This window comes from Peromyscus maniculatus, chromosome 19 (assembly GCF_049852395.1).
Source record: "Peromyscus maniculatus bairdii isolate BWxNUB_F1_BW_parent chromosome 19, HU_Pman_BW_mat_3.1, whole genome shotgun sequence".
NCBI lineage: Eukaryota > Metazoa > Chordata > Mammalia > Rodentia > Cricetidae > Peromyscus > Peromyscus maniculatus.
Window position 1 is genome coordinate 61,789,480 of NC_134870.1, and position 15,719 is coordinate 61,805,198.

The window sequence follows — 15,719 nt, forward strand, 5'->3', positions numbered from 1 at the left end:
AACTATTTAGAAAATATATAATTGTCTTAAATTTCACCTTCCTTCTTTTCACTGCAATATACATATTATGCTGCATAATTAATTACTAAGGTAAATTCTACTAAGTTTTAATTACACTTTGAAATTAGTACATGGAATTAACAGAAGAAAGCATTTAAAGTGTCTGAGTACTTCAGATAGTTCATGGAGAATGAAAGTATTAACAAAAGTCAATGAGCCCCAATAAAACAATCTTTTATGCTTTGTTTATTTGTTTCAAACCTCAGAAAGTAACTAATTGATACTTTTAAAGAACTTTTTTTGTATAAAAATATACAAGCATCTTTAGGGATACTAGTATAAATATATGTACACTGTGAAACTAGTGTTAACATTGAAGTCAAATGCCATCATTTATTTTAAAATTATGCTTCTAGAAATAATGTTTGCCCTTGTGAAATTGTCTCATTTCACCTTTTGTAATCACAGCTCGCAGTGTGGACTTCCCAGGATATCCTCCGACTTCACATTATGTCCGTGGCTATAACTACCCTTCTGGCTATGTATGTTCACCTCTCAAAGAGTAAGTGCTATTCATAGGTGTCTATTTTAACAGGGTTTTCCACTTCCACTTAGGATTTACTTTAGGATCCCTAGCTTACCAATAGAAATATGTACCAACATAGTTTATTGGGAGAAAAAAAAAAAGACTGCCCCATAAGCAATTTTAAAAATAACTTTTTATGTTGTTGTCTTAAATATAAGAACAGATAACTTACTATGAAATATATCCTAGGGCTCTGGGCAAAGTGAAACACACAAATATTTTCCCACAACTAAACCTTCCATGATGTCTGTAGCTGGGTGTGGTCATATAAGCCGGTAACCCTAGAACTCAGACAGTGAAAGCAGGGGGACTGCCATGATGAGTTCCAGGCGAGGCTGGTTATACTACAGTGAATTTAAGGCCCAGTTGAGATACATAGCCAAACTCTGTCTCAGAGAAGAGCAAATTAATACAATTTTAGTATTAAAATTATAGTTATAAAATTATTAAAAATAATTATATAACTATAAGCATGATGTTGGCTTGGCCAGCTTTATGATGATTTTCATTTTATCTTGTTAGATTTTTTTTGCTATGGTTTGTTGTTCTCTTCTAGAAGCCTGTTCTTTCCTAATAAGAGACAGAAAAGGAATGGATCTGAATGGGAGGGAAGATGGGGAGGAACTGGGAGGAGCAGAGGTGGGGAAACTGTATTCAGATTATATTGTATGAGAAAAGAATCTATGTTTAATAAAAAAGGAAATATAAATATATCTCATTGAAAAAAACTGCACATATATGCAGGAACATAGGTATATAATTTTCCTTATTTTTTCATTTTTAATAGAGGCAGATATTGTTTTTCTTATTAAGTAAAGATGTATATATATGGGCTCTATAAAGTTGATAAATGCTACATAAACAGGAGTAGAACAAATGTTGAGAGAAAAGAAAAGGTATGAATTCTGAGGACTACGGTATCTACTCAAAGGATAGAAGAAATAGCAAAAGGAAAGGGTAACTAAAGCTGAGATTTTAAGATACCTTCTGACTACTTATATTCTATGTAGAATTTTTATTTTATAAGGTCACTGTCCCTTCCCCTTTTAGTTAATTGTCTTGTCATATGCACGATAGAAAGAATCGAAGAAAATTAATTGAAGACTTCTGCTCTCTATAAACTTGTCACTTCCTAAGGTCAAGTTAAGAATGCTTTATCTTTTGTAACTCTTTATTTGCTTACAGAAACCCAGCATATTCCAATCTAGTGGTATTTGTCCAGATAGACATGAGAGGAAAATGGCTTACATCGTTAATTGAGAAAGTTATGCCATCCAACTTAGTGAACTTCTTCCTCAATGCAAAAGATGGCATAAAGGCGTATGAAACTCTATCAGTACGGAGACGTCACAGTGGGCACCCATTAGTACACAAAAAGAAATAAAGCAATTCTGCCATTAAACATAGCAATTGCAGACCGTACAAACTGCTAGTAAGTGTAGTTTGTCCCTGCTGATTACTTCTAAGTCAATATGTGTAAATCTATTATATGTCTCTAGACATTATCCTTGTACCGAGGACTTGAATGTTTTGTCAAAATAAGAACTTCATTTTACAAGAAAACTCCATTATATATAGCTTTTAATCTCACATGACATGAAATAATGTGCTATTAATACACTTTGCCCACCTGAAAATGCTCCACATTCAGATCATAAACAAGCAGATAGAGTCAGCTGTCAACAGTAATTAGAAGTTCATTAATTATTCATCTAGGGACAGTGGCAAGCACCTGTAACCCCGGCACTGGAGGGACTGAGATGGGACCAGCTCACGAGAGCAGCCTGAGCTACACAGAAAGACCCTATCTCAAAAATAAATAAAAAGTGTATTTTAAATTACCTTTCCCTCATTTACTACTTCAATTGAGAGTTATGGAAACTTGAACATAAGAACTGAACACTAGGGAACTCAGAGTGCATCTAAGGGTAGAATAATAACCTACCATATAACGACCCTGGATTCCATCTTTCATACCAGAAACTGTGGTGATATTGTGTCCCCCAATATATTGTGCACCCTAATAAACTTTTCTGGGGTCAGAGAACAGAACAGCCACTAAATAGACATAGAGGCCAGAAAATGGTGGCACACACCCCTTTAATCCTAGCATTCTGGAGGCAGAGATCCGTCTGGATCTCTGTGAGTTCAAAGCCACACTGGAAACAGCCAGGCCTGGTGACACACACCTTTAATCCCAGGAAGTGATTGCAGGAAGCAGAAAGGTGTATAAGGTTTGAAGACCGGAAACTAGGGCTCTTTTAAGGTTTTAGGCTTTTAACAGCAGTTCAGCTGAGATCCATTCCAGTGAGGACTCAGAGGCTTTCAGTCTGAGGAAACAGGATCAGCTGAGGAATTGGCAAGGTGAGGTTGGATGTGGCTTCTTCTGTTTCTCTGATCTTTCAACTTTCACCCCAATACCTGGCTCTGGGTTTGTTTTTATTAATAAGACCTTTTAAGATTCGTGCTACAAGAAACCAGTAACACTCCAGTACATAACCAGTGATGTTTATCTGAACCTCCATTTCCACTTGGGGATCAACAAGGTTGAGAGTCACAGAGATAATCTCATTCTGTCTCCATTTCCTTCATCTAGGGTGTCATCGGTGACACCCGGAGAGACAAGCTCATGCCCCCACTGCAAAGGCAGCATACATATGCAAATCATTGTCCACTTCCACCAAGAAGGTATCAGCAAGGGCAGAAATGGCATCGATCTGTGACATGCCTCTGCCATGAGATTCAGTCAATGCTGTGCTTTCTCCAGGGTAGAAATGAACACTACCCAGCTCCTGTGCTAATAACACCTAGCAGTGAATCTGCCTTCTTAAAGGACCATTCTAACAAAGAACTCTCACCTGAAATAAGCAGGGAACTTTCAAAATGTGTAGTAGAAAAGCAATCCAGTTGAAAAGTAGCCAAAGGCAATGGCCCTAAGAAAGATACGTGATTGAAAAACAAACTCAAAAAAGAGAAACATGTTCCACATTATTAGCCGCTAGATAAATTAAAGTAAAATTCAAACTGAGGTGCCAGCACACTTAGCAGAATGGCAGAAAGTTTTAAAAATAATGATAGGATCAAGGGTTGGCACACATTCAGAGAATGTCCACCTCCTTATTTCATTCAGCTGTCTGTATACTCAGCACTCTTCCAAGAGTTCTTTTTATTCTTTTAAATTCATTTTCTGAGATAAAAATCTCCACTGTCGTGGAGGACATTACTATAGGATTAATACTTTTTAGAGGACAAAGATTGTCTTGGTTTTTCCTGTTACTGGCGCTTTGGTGTTGGGATTCGCACATTTGGTGTTAGGTCATTGATTGGTTGAATTAATTATTTGATATTTTTGCTCACCCTTGGTCTTCCAGAGAAACTTGCACTGTTCAGATTGTTGCTAACACCTCATGGGATGGGGGATATGCAGCATCAGTGGGATGCTGAGCTCACTAGAGTGATTGACAGGACCAGAGTCTCCCTGGAGTGCCTTCTTTACTGATTTTTCCTGGGTGTGCTGCGATGCTTGCCTGGGCAGTGATGGAGTTGGACCTTCCTGAGCATACAGTCTTCATTTCTACCTTCAGATGGTTAGAAGAAAAGAGTCTGCACTACTCCACGGACCCACGTTCCCATAGCCACCCTCAGCCTTCAGCAGCTCAAGGCTGGTTCACTGAAGGAGTGACCACTGGGACCTCTCAGCCTCCAACTAGGTACATCATACTGAATCTTCAGACTGAAAAGAAAGACAGACATCAATAGGGATGAATGAACCACTCTTCAATAGTAGTTAAACAAGAGAGGAATAAGAAAACACCAAATACTACAAAATCCACAAATGAGAGGAAATGATATGCATTTTTCAATAATAACTCTAAATATCAGTGGTCTTGATTTTGCTGTCAAAAGGCACATACTAGTATATTGGATTAAATGCTGGATCTTTTTGTTATTCTGAGAAACCACCTCACCATAAAAGAGAAATGCTACCTTATTAGCTATTTTTCTATCCTTTTGAAAACCCCATGACTGAATCAACTTATAGATAGAAGGGTTTATTTGGGCTTATGAGAATCCATCACCATATAGCAGAGAAGCGTGGCACCAGGGAGAACCTGCTAGCTGGAGCAGCAACAGAGAGCTCACATCCTGAACCACCAACAAGATGCAGAGAGCTCACAGGGAAAGGCACAAGACTTTTAAACCTAAATCCCACCCCCAAGGACATAGTTCTTCCAGCAAGGCCACAACTCCTAAACCTAGCCAAACAGTGTCACTAACTGAGGACCAAACATTCAGAATGCCAGAGAATATATGGGGGCGGGGGGTGGATAACTCATTCAAACTATCATTCTTAGAGTTAAAGAATGGTGGAAAATGTAATCCAAGCACATTAGAACTAGGAAACAAGTAAGCCACTTGTTCTAATGTCTTAAAAAATTGATATTAAGCCAGAAATAATCGTTTCATAATGACTTCGTGAAGAATCCATCAAGAGCATGTGGCAGTTCCAAACAGTCGGCATAGAACATGGGCATACCTAATTTTATAAAACAAATACTACTAGAGATGATTAACCCTGACACAACAGTAGTGTGTGACTTCAGTACCTTACTTCCAGGCAAAAAGGGGGGGAGGGGCGGGAAGAGTACCTGAATTAAATGGCATAATAGACCAAATGAACTTAAAGGTATTGGCAAAGAATTTCATACAAATACTTAAGAATGAACAGCTCATGAAACTCTCTAAAACACACACACACACACACACACACACACACACACACACACACACCTACAAAGAGCAAATCTTAACATACAGGAAAAGTGCATAATTCCTTGTATTCTGTTTGAGCACGGTGGAATAAAACCACAAGAACATAGAACATTCAGAAACTCATGATTAAACAGCACAGCGCTGAGTGAGGAGATCAAGATCAGCATTACAGTATGCTGTGTCGTCTTGAGAACCAAGGCTGGAGTGAATGGAGTATTACATTCAACACAGGCCATCACAGAAACACCTCAAATGCTTTTCATGTTTGAGTTCAAAGTTTTGGTGAGTGCACATTCAGAAACCTTTTCCTATTGCCAAATTAGTGACTCCCACACAATGTCAGTCATGTGACTCCACGTGGAATCAAGCCCACAATTTAAGGAGGGTGGGGAGGATCGGGGAGGAGATAAAGGAAGGGAAATTATGACCAGAATATAGCATATGAAAGAAATTTTTTTCAATAAAAAAGTGAAAGAAGGAGGAAGAGGAGACGGAGAAAAAGACAAAAATGAGAACAACAAAGATGACAACTGACACTTCAACTAAAGTTGGAGAAAGGAGAACTCTTAAAAAAAAAAAAAATTTAATACCTTAATCCTATGCAGTAAAACACCACCAGGTGGCGCGCTCCACATTTTGCTTGTAGATACCTTAGCCCAAAGCAAACATTTGGTCTCTTTTCCAAGGAAAACATACTAGTTTCTTACAGCAACTTTCTCAACATTATTGCAACTTTTACTAACAATTTCTTCAAACTCTTGTTACTCAGAAGCCTAAATATCATATATTATGTATTTTTGTGGGACAGCCCAGCATTTCTAGATAACAAACTTTTGTAGCAATTACTTCCAAATACACACACAAAAAAACTTTGTTCCATTATAAAATGAACCATATAATGTATTCTCTGAATATTTTGATATTAATTGTCAATTCTAATCCTTTGAAAGTTCTTGTTTTTACATAAAATTATTTTATATTCATATTTCAATATTTCTGCAATAAAAATTAAGTTTATAGTTTGATGGAATGTAATGAGAAGTGAATAATCATCAAATTTTACCATATACTGGTTAAGATGTTTACCTGTATTTAGAAATGAATATCTGGGAGTTAAAATATCCAAATGGACATCATTATTTGTTAGTGAGACTAGAATCGATGACCAGATATAATGGAAAGCTTCAATGGATACATGACAATTGCCTGCATAGTTTCATAGGATACAACTAATGATGCTGCCGTGGGCATACGCTTACTCATCTACCCAAAACTAAATATTGAATGTAGCTGAACACCAAGGCTTAAGCAGGTATCTCAGTAAACAGAGATGTTTCAAGTATGTGCCTTAACATTCTTTTCATTACTAGGGTAGTGAGAATGTAATATAATCATCAAATCAATGACCTACGGGCCAGGGCTCTATATAGTTCAGTGGTAGAGTACTTATTTGCCATGCATGCGGCCCTAGGCTCAGTCACCAGCACTGCCATCCCCTCTCTTCCAAAAAGTCATGTGGCAGCATGTAGATTGATAAATATGAGTTAATTTATGTAGCAGGAACTACATATATTAAAAATTCTTATTAATAAAATCAAACCTGAGCCAGGTATTGGGGTGAACACTAGAAGATCAAAGAGACAGAACAAGCCACAGCTAACCTCACCTGGCCAGCTTCTCAGCTGATCTTGTTTCCTCAGACTGGAAGCCTCTGTGTCCTCATATCTGAATGGCTCTCAGCTGCTAAACTGTGCTGCTCAAAACCTAAAAGCTTAACCAGCCAAATGCTACTAGTTTCTGGTCCTCACACCTTATATACCTTTCTGCTTTCTACCATCACTCCCTAGGATTAAAGGCTCGCTTTCTGGAATTAAAGGCATGAGTCACCATGCGTGGCTGTATCCTTGAACACATGGATTTCTGTTTCTGGAATGCTAGGATTAAAGGCGTGTGCTACCACTGCCTATCCTAAGTATCTAGTGGCTTTTCTGTTCTCTGACCCCAGATAAATTTATTAGGGTACACAATATTTTTGGGAATACAATACTACCACATTTCCCCTCTTTTTGTCTAAAATTTAAAAAAGCTTATAACTAATACAAGAAAAACTATCCAGTAAATATACACAATATATACAGTCAAGAGTTACATTAACAATGTGTAGTCCATTAACATTTGACGGATTCAGACAAAAAACTTCATTATATGTATTAACAATGTCCAGTCCCGTAACATTTGATAAACTCAGACAAAAAAAATTTTCATTACTTATCCTATTTAAAACAAGTAGTTCCTTTTTAAAAGTAGATTCAAAAATTGACCTTTTTATCTTATCATATTCAAATTTAAGTTGTAAGAGCTAGTTAGTAACAAGCCTAAGCTGTCGGCCAAGCATTTATAATTAATAATAAGTCTGAATGGTTATTTGAGAGCTGGCTGGTGGGGCAAAAAATTCCACCTACACCAGATGATTAAAAACTTAAATCTGAATAAATGTGAAAATTCAAGAAAGTTCTAAATTCCAAATTTGACAAAAAAAGAAATCTAGGCGTTAGAGGGTAGCTGTCAGTAGTGTTTTCCCAACATGCAGAAGACCCTAGGCTCCATCCTTAGTACCACATAAACTGGGAGCTGTGTGTGGTGCAGGGTTGCAGGCTGGTAGCCTGTATTCAAGCTTTCAAGAAGTACAGGCAGGCGAATCAGAAAGTCAAAGTCTTCTTCAATAGTCAAGGCCATCCTGGGCTGGAGATTTTGTCTAAAAGTAAAAGTGGAAGGAGGGAGAGAAGGAGGGAAAAGGAGAGGGAGGGAGGGAGACCAATAACTAGACTTATAATAAAAAGCCCAGAGCCAAGAGAGGCCGTTTCTAAACCCATAGGTCTAATATTTCAAAAGTAAATTGTATTTCTGAGATGCAAGAAAAAAAAAGACCCTCTCCCACAAGATAAACAGTTGAGCAAACTTAAACATCAGTCATATCAGATATTAATTGTAGGATGTTCAGGTTAAGGTGGCAGATCTGACTTCCATAATGTGTATGTGAAGGACGTCAGAATAAGGAAAAATAGAGGAAGTGCTCTGTAAACCAGGAAGTATGTGGGGGTGAGGCGTGGACAAGCAACACAGAGAAGTAAGGATACACAGCCTCAGCCACAGTTCACTGGTGGAGATGGAGGAGCAGAATGCCCTTCCAAAAAGTAAGCCTGACAAAAGTCAGGCGGTCCTAGCCAGAGGACAGACACACACAGTTAAGATTATATTGGTCCAGTAACGTGGCAGTCGTCGCTCTCCACTAAGATCATGATTTCGCTAGCTCTGGGTAGCTGGCTAGGTTTCCATTACCAATCACGATATCCTGTTGCGTGGGCCTTCAGTCCAATTAGAGAGCTGCTGTTTCCCACCCAATGTCAGCGCCACTACTGCACCTTTTGGGCCATTTTGCCAGGCCGGTCATCGTTGTGGTTCAGAGGCCTCACACTGGGTAGGATTACTCATCGTTCCCTCCTCCGGCAGCTGGCAGAGCACCTACTTGTGTTGTGAAAGCTAGTCTTGAGGGTGGGATTGGGAAGGGTGTGGGAAGCTGGGATTAGAAAGAGTCACCAGGCTGGGCCACTGTGCCAGTTGTCCTGGGCAGGACTGGGCCTGGTAGTTGGATGTATTTGGGAACAGATGATGTCACGTGGTCACAGGGTGACCTGCGCTGGCACATGTAATCAATTTTTTATGTTAAGTTTGATATTTACTTTGTTATATTCATCAGCACTTTCAACACTTATTATTAGTAAATATGTTTTGTTGCTTTTCTAATCTCTTGCCCTCCATAACATTATTCTCTGCTGCTCTTTCACTTTCATTTACCCATTTCTCCTCCTTCCTGTCTTCTTCCTTTATTTCATTTACTCTTTCCAAACTAACTCTAAGCAGTTTTTAACATCATCATATTCTGTAATACTTTGCTGTTTCAGTTTTTGATCGCTAGTCATGTATTAGTAGTGGGCTATCACTGATTTTAAGTGCCTTTCTATCTCTTGCATGGTTGGACATAGCTGCTGCCAAAGCAGTCTTCTCCTCATTGAGCATTTCTAGGGATGGAGCCTTCCAGAGTACACTCTTCAATGAGAAGACTCCCCACCACCATCACCATAAGAAACAGAAGAAATAGCCAAACCAACAAATGTGTACTCTCACCATAGAAACTCAAGAAACTTGAGAAGGCAAAACACTTTCTTGAATGAACAGTATGGTCATTGAAGAAAAATCATGGAATGAATTTAAGAGTTCCTAAAACTAAATAACAATGAAACCACAACTTACTTAAACATGGTATAAGAAGAAAGTTTACAGCTATTTGTACTTGCATACAAAAAAAACAAAGATCTCAAATAAATAATGATGCACCTTAGTGTCCTCGGAAAAACAAAAATACCCCAAACCACAAAGGAGCAGATGGCAAGAAGTAAAGATCTGGACAGGAAGTAATCAAATGGAGACTAAGTTGACAACACATAGTAGAGCTGTATTACAGTATCGTTAGTATAAATAGCATCATAGCATATCTGGGTCTATGATACAATCAAGATTGACAAACTCAAACTAACAAAAGAAGGAGAAGATCTGACTAAATCAACTGTGTGATGAAAAAGGAGAAACTACCACAGATGCCAGACACAGAATCACTAGCGAGTACTGCAGATTCCAGGGGCTGGAGAGATGGCTCCGCAGTTAGGAGTGCCCATTGCTCTTGCAGAGGAACTGGATTCAGAATGGAAAAGGAAGGAATACCAGCAACTCAATATGAAGCCAGTTTTACCCTGATATCTAAACAGGATAGAGACACACACAAAAAACTATAGACCTATAAATTTCTACCGTGAAATTAATACAAGATATTTTTAAATAAAATTATCACCACCTGAATTCAAAAACACAGTAATGAGATAGGTGGTCATGGTTTTGTTCTAAGGATGCAAGGTTGCTTTAGTATATACAAATTCATAGATTGAATTCAGCACACAAATAGAGTTAAGGGTAGAAACCACATGCATATCTCAATTGATTTTTTTTTTTAAAAAAGGCAGTTAACAAAATTAACAAGCCTTCACTTAAAAAAAAATCCCAGAAGAAATAGAAAGACTATACCTAAGCATTATTAAGGCTATATGATGAACTTGTAGCTAACATTTCCTAAATGAAGAAAAACATTTCTAAAATCTAGACCAAAACAGGGGAATCGGTACCATTCTTGCTCAAGATGTGACTGAACTTTTATGTAGAACAATAAGAAAAGAAGGAAATAAAAGGGATGCAAATGGGAAGGAGAACATCAAGATCTCTGTTTGTAAAGGACGTGACACTATATTTAAAAGACATTCCCCAAAAATCAGAAACTTGATAACTTTTTCAGCAAAGCAGCATGATGCAAAAACCAACAGACAAAACAGTATATTTTCTGTTCACCGATAGTGAATTTGCCGTGAAAGAGTTCAGGAAAAATATCATAATATTTTTCACATTCACAATAGCTTCAAAAAAAAAAAAAACCTAAGAATCAACCTAAGCAAGGATGCAAGAAGCTATATACACTATATAAAGTTTAATAAAAACTGGAGGAGATACTGTGGAGATGTGTTAAAAATAAAAGCAAAATCCTCCACTCTTAACATTATCAGATCTTGGCTGACTGGAGATTGACTCAGTGACGTGCCAGCCTGCACAACTCTTCCTACGTGCCTCTGGATCTTGATCCCAAATGGTCAGTCCCAGGAAGGTTGAATAGTATTGTAAAATTGATTGCATATCAACATAGTTTGCTATAGACTGCTTACCTATTCAAATTCACTCCACACACGGCCCAATAACTTTAACTACTTATGGCAGTCACCAGAAGGTAGAAAGATCTCCCATGTTCATGGATTTTCAGAATTAATGTTGTAAACATGGCTACATTGCTGTATTTCTGGAATTGATTTACAGATCAAAAGATCACATCAGAATGCCAATAACATTCTTCACACTAGAGAAACAGTCCTAAAATTGATACTGAAACACATAAGATCCCAAATAGCCAAAGGAATCCTCAGCAGAAAGAGCAAAGCTGGAGGTACCGTGACACGTGTGTGACCTCAAATTACATTACAGAGCCATAGTGACAAAAAAAAAAAAAAAAAAAAAAAACAACCCGCATGATTCAGGCACAAAACCAGATGTGTAGATCAGTGAAAGGGGAAGAGAATATCTAGCTATACACACAGCAAGTAGAGCCACTGTTGACGAAGATGCCAAAATTCACACTGGGGAAAAGTCCATCTCTTCAAAGGGTGCTGGGAAAACTGGATTTCCAAATGTAGAATTAGAGGAGATTCATTTCACACCCTGAACAAAACCCAGTTCAAAAATGGGTCAAGGACCCTGGTGGGCCTGAAGCTGCTGCAGGACACAGGAGGAGACACTTCAGGGTATAGGCATAGGCAAAACAGAGGATCCTTGCATTTCCCTGATGAAGAGGATGTCGAAAGCTTTTGATTGGCCACTTGTATTTTGTTATTTGAAAACTATAGCTCATTACCCAACTTACTAATTGGATCATCTTTTGCTGAAAAGCAAAGGAAAGAATCCCAATATTGACAGAATGACCTGAACTTTAAATTTTTTTTTAAAAAAAATGACTGCATAGCAAAGGAAACCAATCATAGAATCTGGACCAGGCTGCTGCTCAGGCCACAAGCCCTGTAGCAGCCCTCCACCCTCCCACCCCACCACCCACCACCACCCCTTCACACACACACACACACACACACACACACACACACACACACACCCTGACAGGCACACTGCTGAGAGCATTCTCCTTAATCTCTAGCTACCTAACTTCCAACTGCCCCAATTTCTCACCAGCAGAAGGGAATTTATAGCAAAGTGGGTATTAGGAGGCCACCCATCCTCCACCCCACCCTCTTTCCTGCCTCCTACTGGGGAATCCAGGAACCTGACTGCAGGCTTGTGCTATGGACCACACCCCTTCCTCAGAGAGCCCTTAGAAGGGACCCTGATTTTGCCTGAGCCTGATTCCTTCCTTCCGAGTCCCCACACCCCCATGCCATGCTGTCTCTCTGTGATGCTCGGGCCCTGACTGTTCTTCACAGTGCCTCCACCTTGTCTAGCTCTGATGCTGGGCCCTGAATTCTGTTTGTGCCGTTGTTTGTCCGTAGCATTAGTAATCTTCTAATGAACTTTTTAACCGGAACAATCTGTCTCAGTGTCCTCTTGAGTCCCACATCTGAGACTTTCAGAAACAATCACCAGAGGAAAATTACACTGTACAAAATGAGAGAAAATATTGTCAACTAGATATCACACATAGAATAAATATCTAGGATAAAGAACTGCGAAAATTAAATTTTAAAAAATCCAATTAGTAAGTTGGGTAATGAACTATAGTTCTCAAATAACAAAATACAAGTGACCAATAAATTTTTGAAAAAGTGTTCAACATCCTCTTCATCAGGGAAATGCAAGTTGAAACTCATCTCAGGTTTGATCTCACCCAGTCCCAAAGGATATCAAGAAAACAAGTGACAATAAATGCTGACGAGGATGTGGCAGTGTGGGGAAAAGGAACCCTTAGACATTGCTGGTTGATAGGTAAAGTGTTGTAGCCACTATGGAGATCAGTATGGAGTTTCTTCAAAGCAACAAAAAGTAAAACCACTATATAATCCAGCAAGTCTACCTTTAGGTATACACTGGAGAGACTCTGTCCACATGCCACAGAGATAGTTGGACATCCCTCTTTATTGCTACCCTACTCACAAGAGCCTGGAAATGGACCCAGCCTCTTCATCCAGCAACAGATGAACGCAAAAAGAAATGTGGTACCTATGCCCAATAGAATTTTATACAGCCGTAAAGAACAACAAAATAATGCCATTTGCAGGAAAATCAATGCACCTGAAAATCATTAAGCAAAATGAACAAAGCTCAGATGAATATCACATTTCCCTAGTATGTGCAAACCATGTTTAAAATTAAAAATGTTTGTGTATACGTTGCCAAACAGGAAAGAGAAGGGAGAAATCTTTAGGGAGGTGGGAGAATGTGAAGACAAAGAGGGTAACGAAGCACACAGTAAGAAAGCAGGTGAACTCACTAGGAGAAGGGAGCCCGCTTGGGGGAGCACAAAGCAGAGAAGTTGGGTGGGGAACAAATGGGAATAAGGCGTAATATTATGTCAAAATGAAATAACGAAAGTTAACTGGGCATGGCAGTGCACACCTTTAATCCCAGCACTCAGGGGGCAGAGGCAGGTGGATCTCTTGAGTTCTAGGCGAGCCTGGTCTATATACTAAATTGTAGGACATCCAGGGCTATGTAGAGACCCTGTCTCAAAAAAAAAAAAAAAAAAAAAAAAAAAAAAAAAAAGGGCCAAGGCGGGTAGGTATAGGAGAAATGTTCCTTACACTATTAATCAGGCCACATCTGCTTGGCTCCTGACTGCAGTAATTTATGCCCTGTATAATTACTTGAAGCCTAACCACTAATGGCCCATGTGCCCTACCGACCCAAATAGCCAGTCTTTCGAGTAGTTGTGCTGTGAAATGTACTTGATAACAAAATAAAATGCCCAGATATGGGCCCCACCCAATTGTCCCACAAGATATGACCAAGTAATAGCCCCTCCGATTTAAAATAACTACTCATTCTCGACTATGGTCCCCCCTCTCTGGTCCTCTAGGCGGCCCACTGCCACCTTGCAGTGTCTTTCAGGAAAGTCTGTCTTTTCATGTCCTAGGACAGTCTTCCTCATTGCCTGTGTCACTGGCCTTCCAGATGCCCTTTGCCACAGCAAAATATTATCTAATTTGGAGATTAAATAACTAGCAGAACTAATATATTTCAATATCTTTGCAATGTTTGAAAAATGGGAGCAGATATTTATTATTTTTACATGTTTTCCTTAGGGTTTTTATTATTGTGATGAGACACCATGACCATGGCAACTCTTAAAAAGAAAGCATTTAATTGGGGTGGCTCACTTACAGTTTCAGAGGTTTAGTCCATTATTGTCATGATGGGGAGCATGGCAGCATTCAGGCAGACATGGTGCTGGAGAAGTAGCTAAGAATACTACATCTTGCAGGCAACAGGAAGTCAACTGAGACATTGGGCAGTATTCAGAGCATAGGAAACCTCAAAGCCCACCCCATAGTGACACACTTCCTCCCAAAAGGCCATACCCACTCCAACAAAGCCACACCTCCTAATAGCTCCACTTCCTGTGAGATTATGGGGTCCAGTTACATTCAAACGACCACAATGTTCAAGTATGTTAAACTTTTTTTAAAAAAGATTGCATGTGGGGGGGGGGTGGCTGAGTGTATGTATTTGCACTATATGTGTGCAAATGTCCACGGAGGCCAGAAGAGGGTGTTGAATCCCCTGGAGTTGGAGTTACAAACGGTTGCGACCCTGATGTAGGTGCTAGGAATCAAACTTTATTCTCTGAAAGAGCAGTAAGTGCTCTTAACCACTGAGATCCTCCTCCAGCCCCAAATATAAGAGTAAGTAAAACCCTTGTAGTAATGTTTACATTTCAGATCAGTAGAGGAAAATATATAATGGAAAATTCTACCCCAAGATGTTAAAAAAGAACAAAAGTAAGGAAAACCATAGTACAGAAAAGGAAAAATGGTGGCCGGGCAGTGGTGGTGCACGCCTTTAATCCCAGCACTCGGGAGGCAGAGGCAGGTGGATCTCTGTGAGTTCAAGGCCAGCCTGGTCTACAAAGCGAGTTCCAGGAAAGGTACAAAGAGAAAAGAAAAAGAAAAGGAAAAATGGTACCAAATAATACAACAGAAAGTAGCAGTGGCACACACCCTTCATCCCAGCGGTAGGCAGGAGGCAGAGGGAAGCAGACCTGTTACTTGGAGGCCAATCTGGTCTACATAGTGGGTTCCAGGCATAATGAGACCCTGTCTCTAGAGAAACTCTAAGTGGACTTGCATTTTGTGTGGTACCAGGTCATCCATGAAGAGTTTCTCTAACTCCAAGCAATAGGTTCTGGGAAAAGCAGACATCTTATTAATAATTCATTGCTGTACCAAATAGGGACACCTCTTAGGCCTAATCCCTCTACAGTCGCATGGGGGTGCAGTCACTGAACTGAAACCAGTTGGAAAAGATCTACAGGCACCAGCCAGCCAAGGTTGACAGGAGCCGATAACTGACTTCTACACAAAACTTCAAAACGGCAGCTTGGTTCAGGGTGTTTAAACTACAGTGATGCCAAGGTGGTGGTGCCCCCAGTGGGGACCACTTCACTCAGAACACCAAATACCTATCATCTGATGGAAGCAGTGACAGTTCT

The 15,719-nt window shown here is 39.4% G+C and overlaps 1 protein-coding gene across 16 annotated transcripts in view; it reads left to right on the plus strand.

Moving 5' to 3' along the window:
• Nucleotides 1-15,719, plus strand: part of Stard6 (StAR related lipid transfer domain containing 6) — a 44,250-nt gene that overhangs the window by 17,938 nt on the left and 10,593 nt on the right. For 11 of the 16 annotated variants that reach the window (XM_042263713.2, XM_076555464.1, XM_042263711.2 and 8 more), the window contains 2 exons: nucleotides 469-562; nucleotides 1,772-2,012. In XM_042263713.2, the coding sequence (XP_042119647.1) occupies nucleotides 469-562; nucleotides 1,772-1,970 (293 nt within the window). In that variant the 3' untranslated portion in view covers nucleotides 1,971-2,012. Of the gene's footprint in view, nucleotides 1-468; nucleotides 563-1,771; nucleotides 2,013-3,957; nucleotides 4,468-9,402; nucleotides 10,277-15,719 lie in introns of those variants that run through there. The other 5 variants (XM_042263717.2, XM_076555468.1, XM_076555466.1 and 2 more) reach the window with 3 other exon arrangements.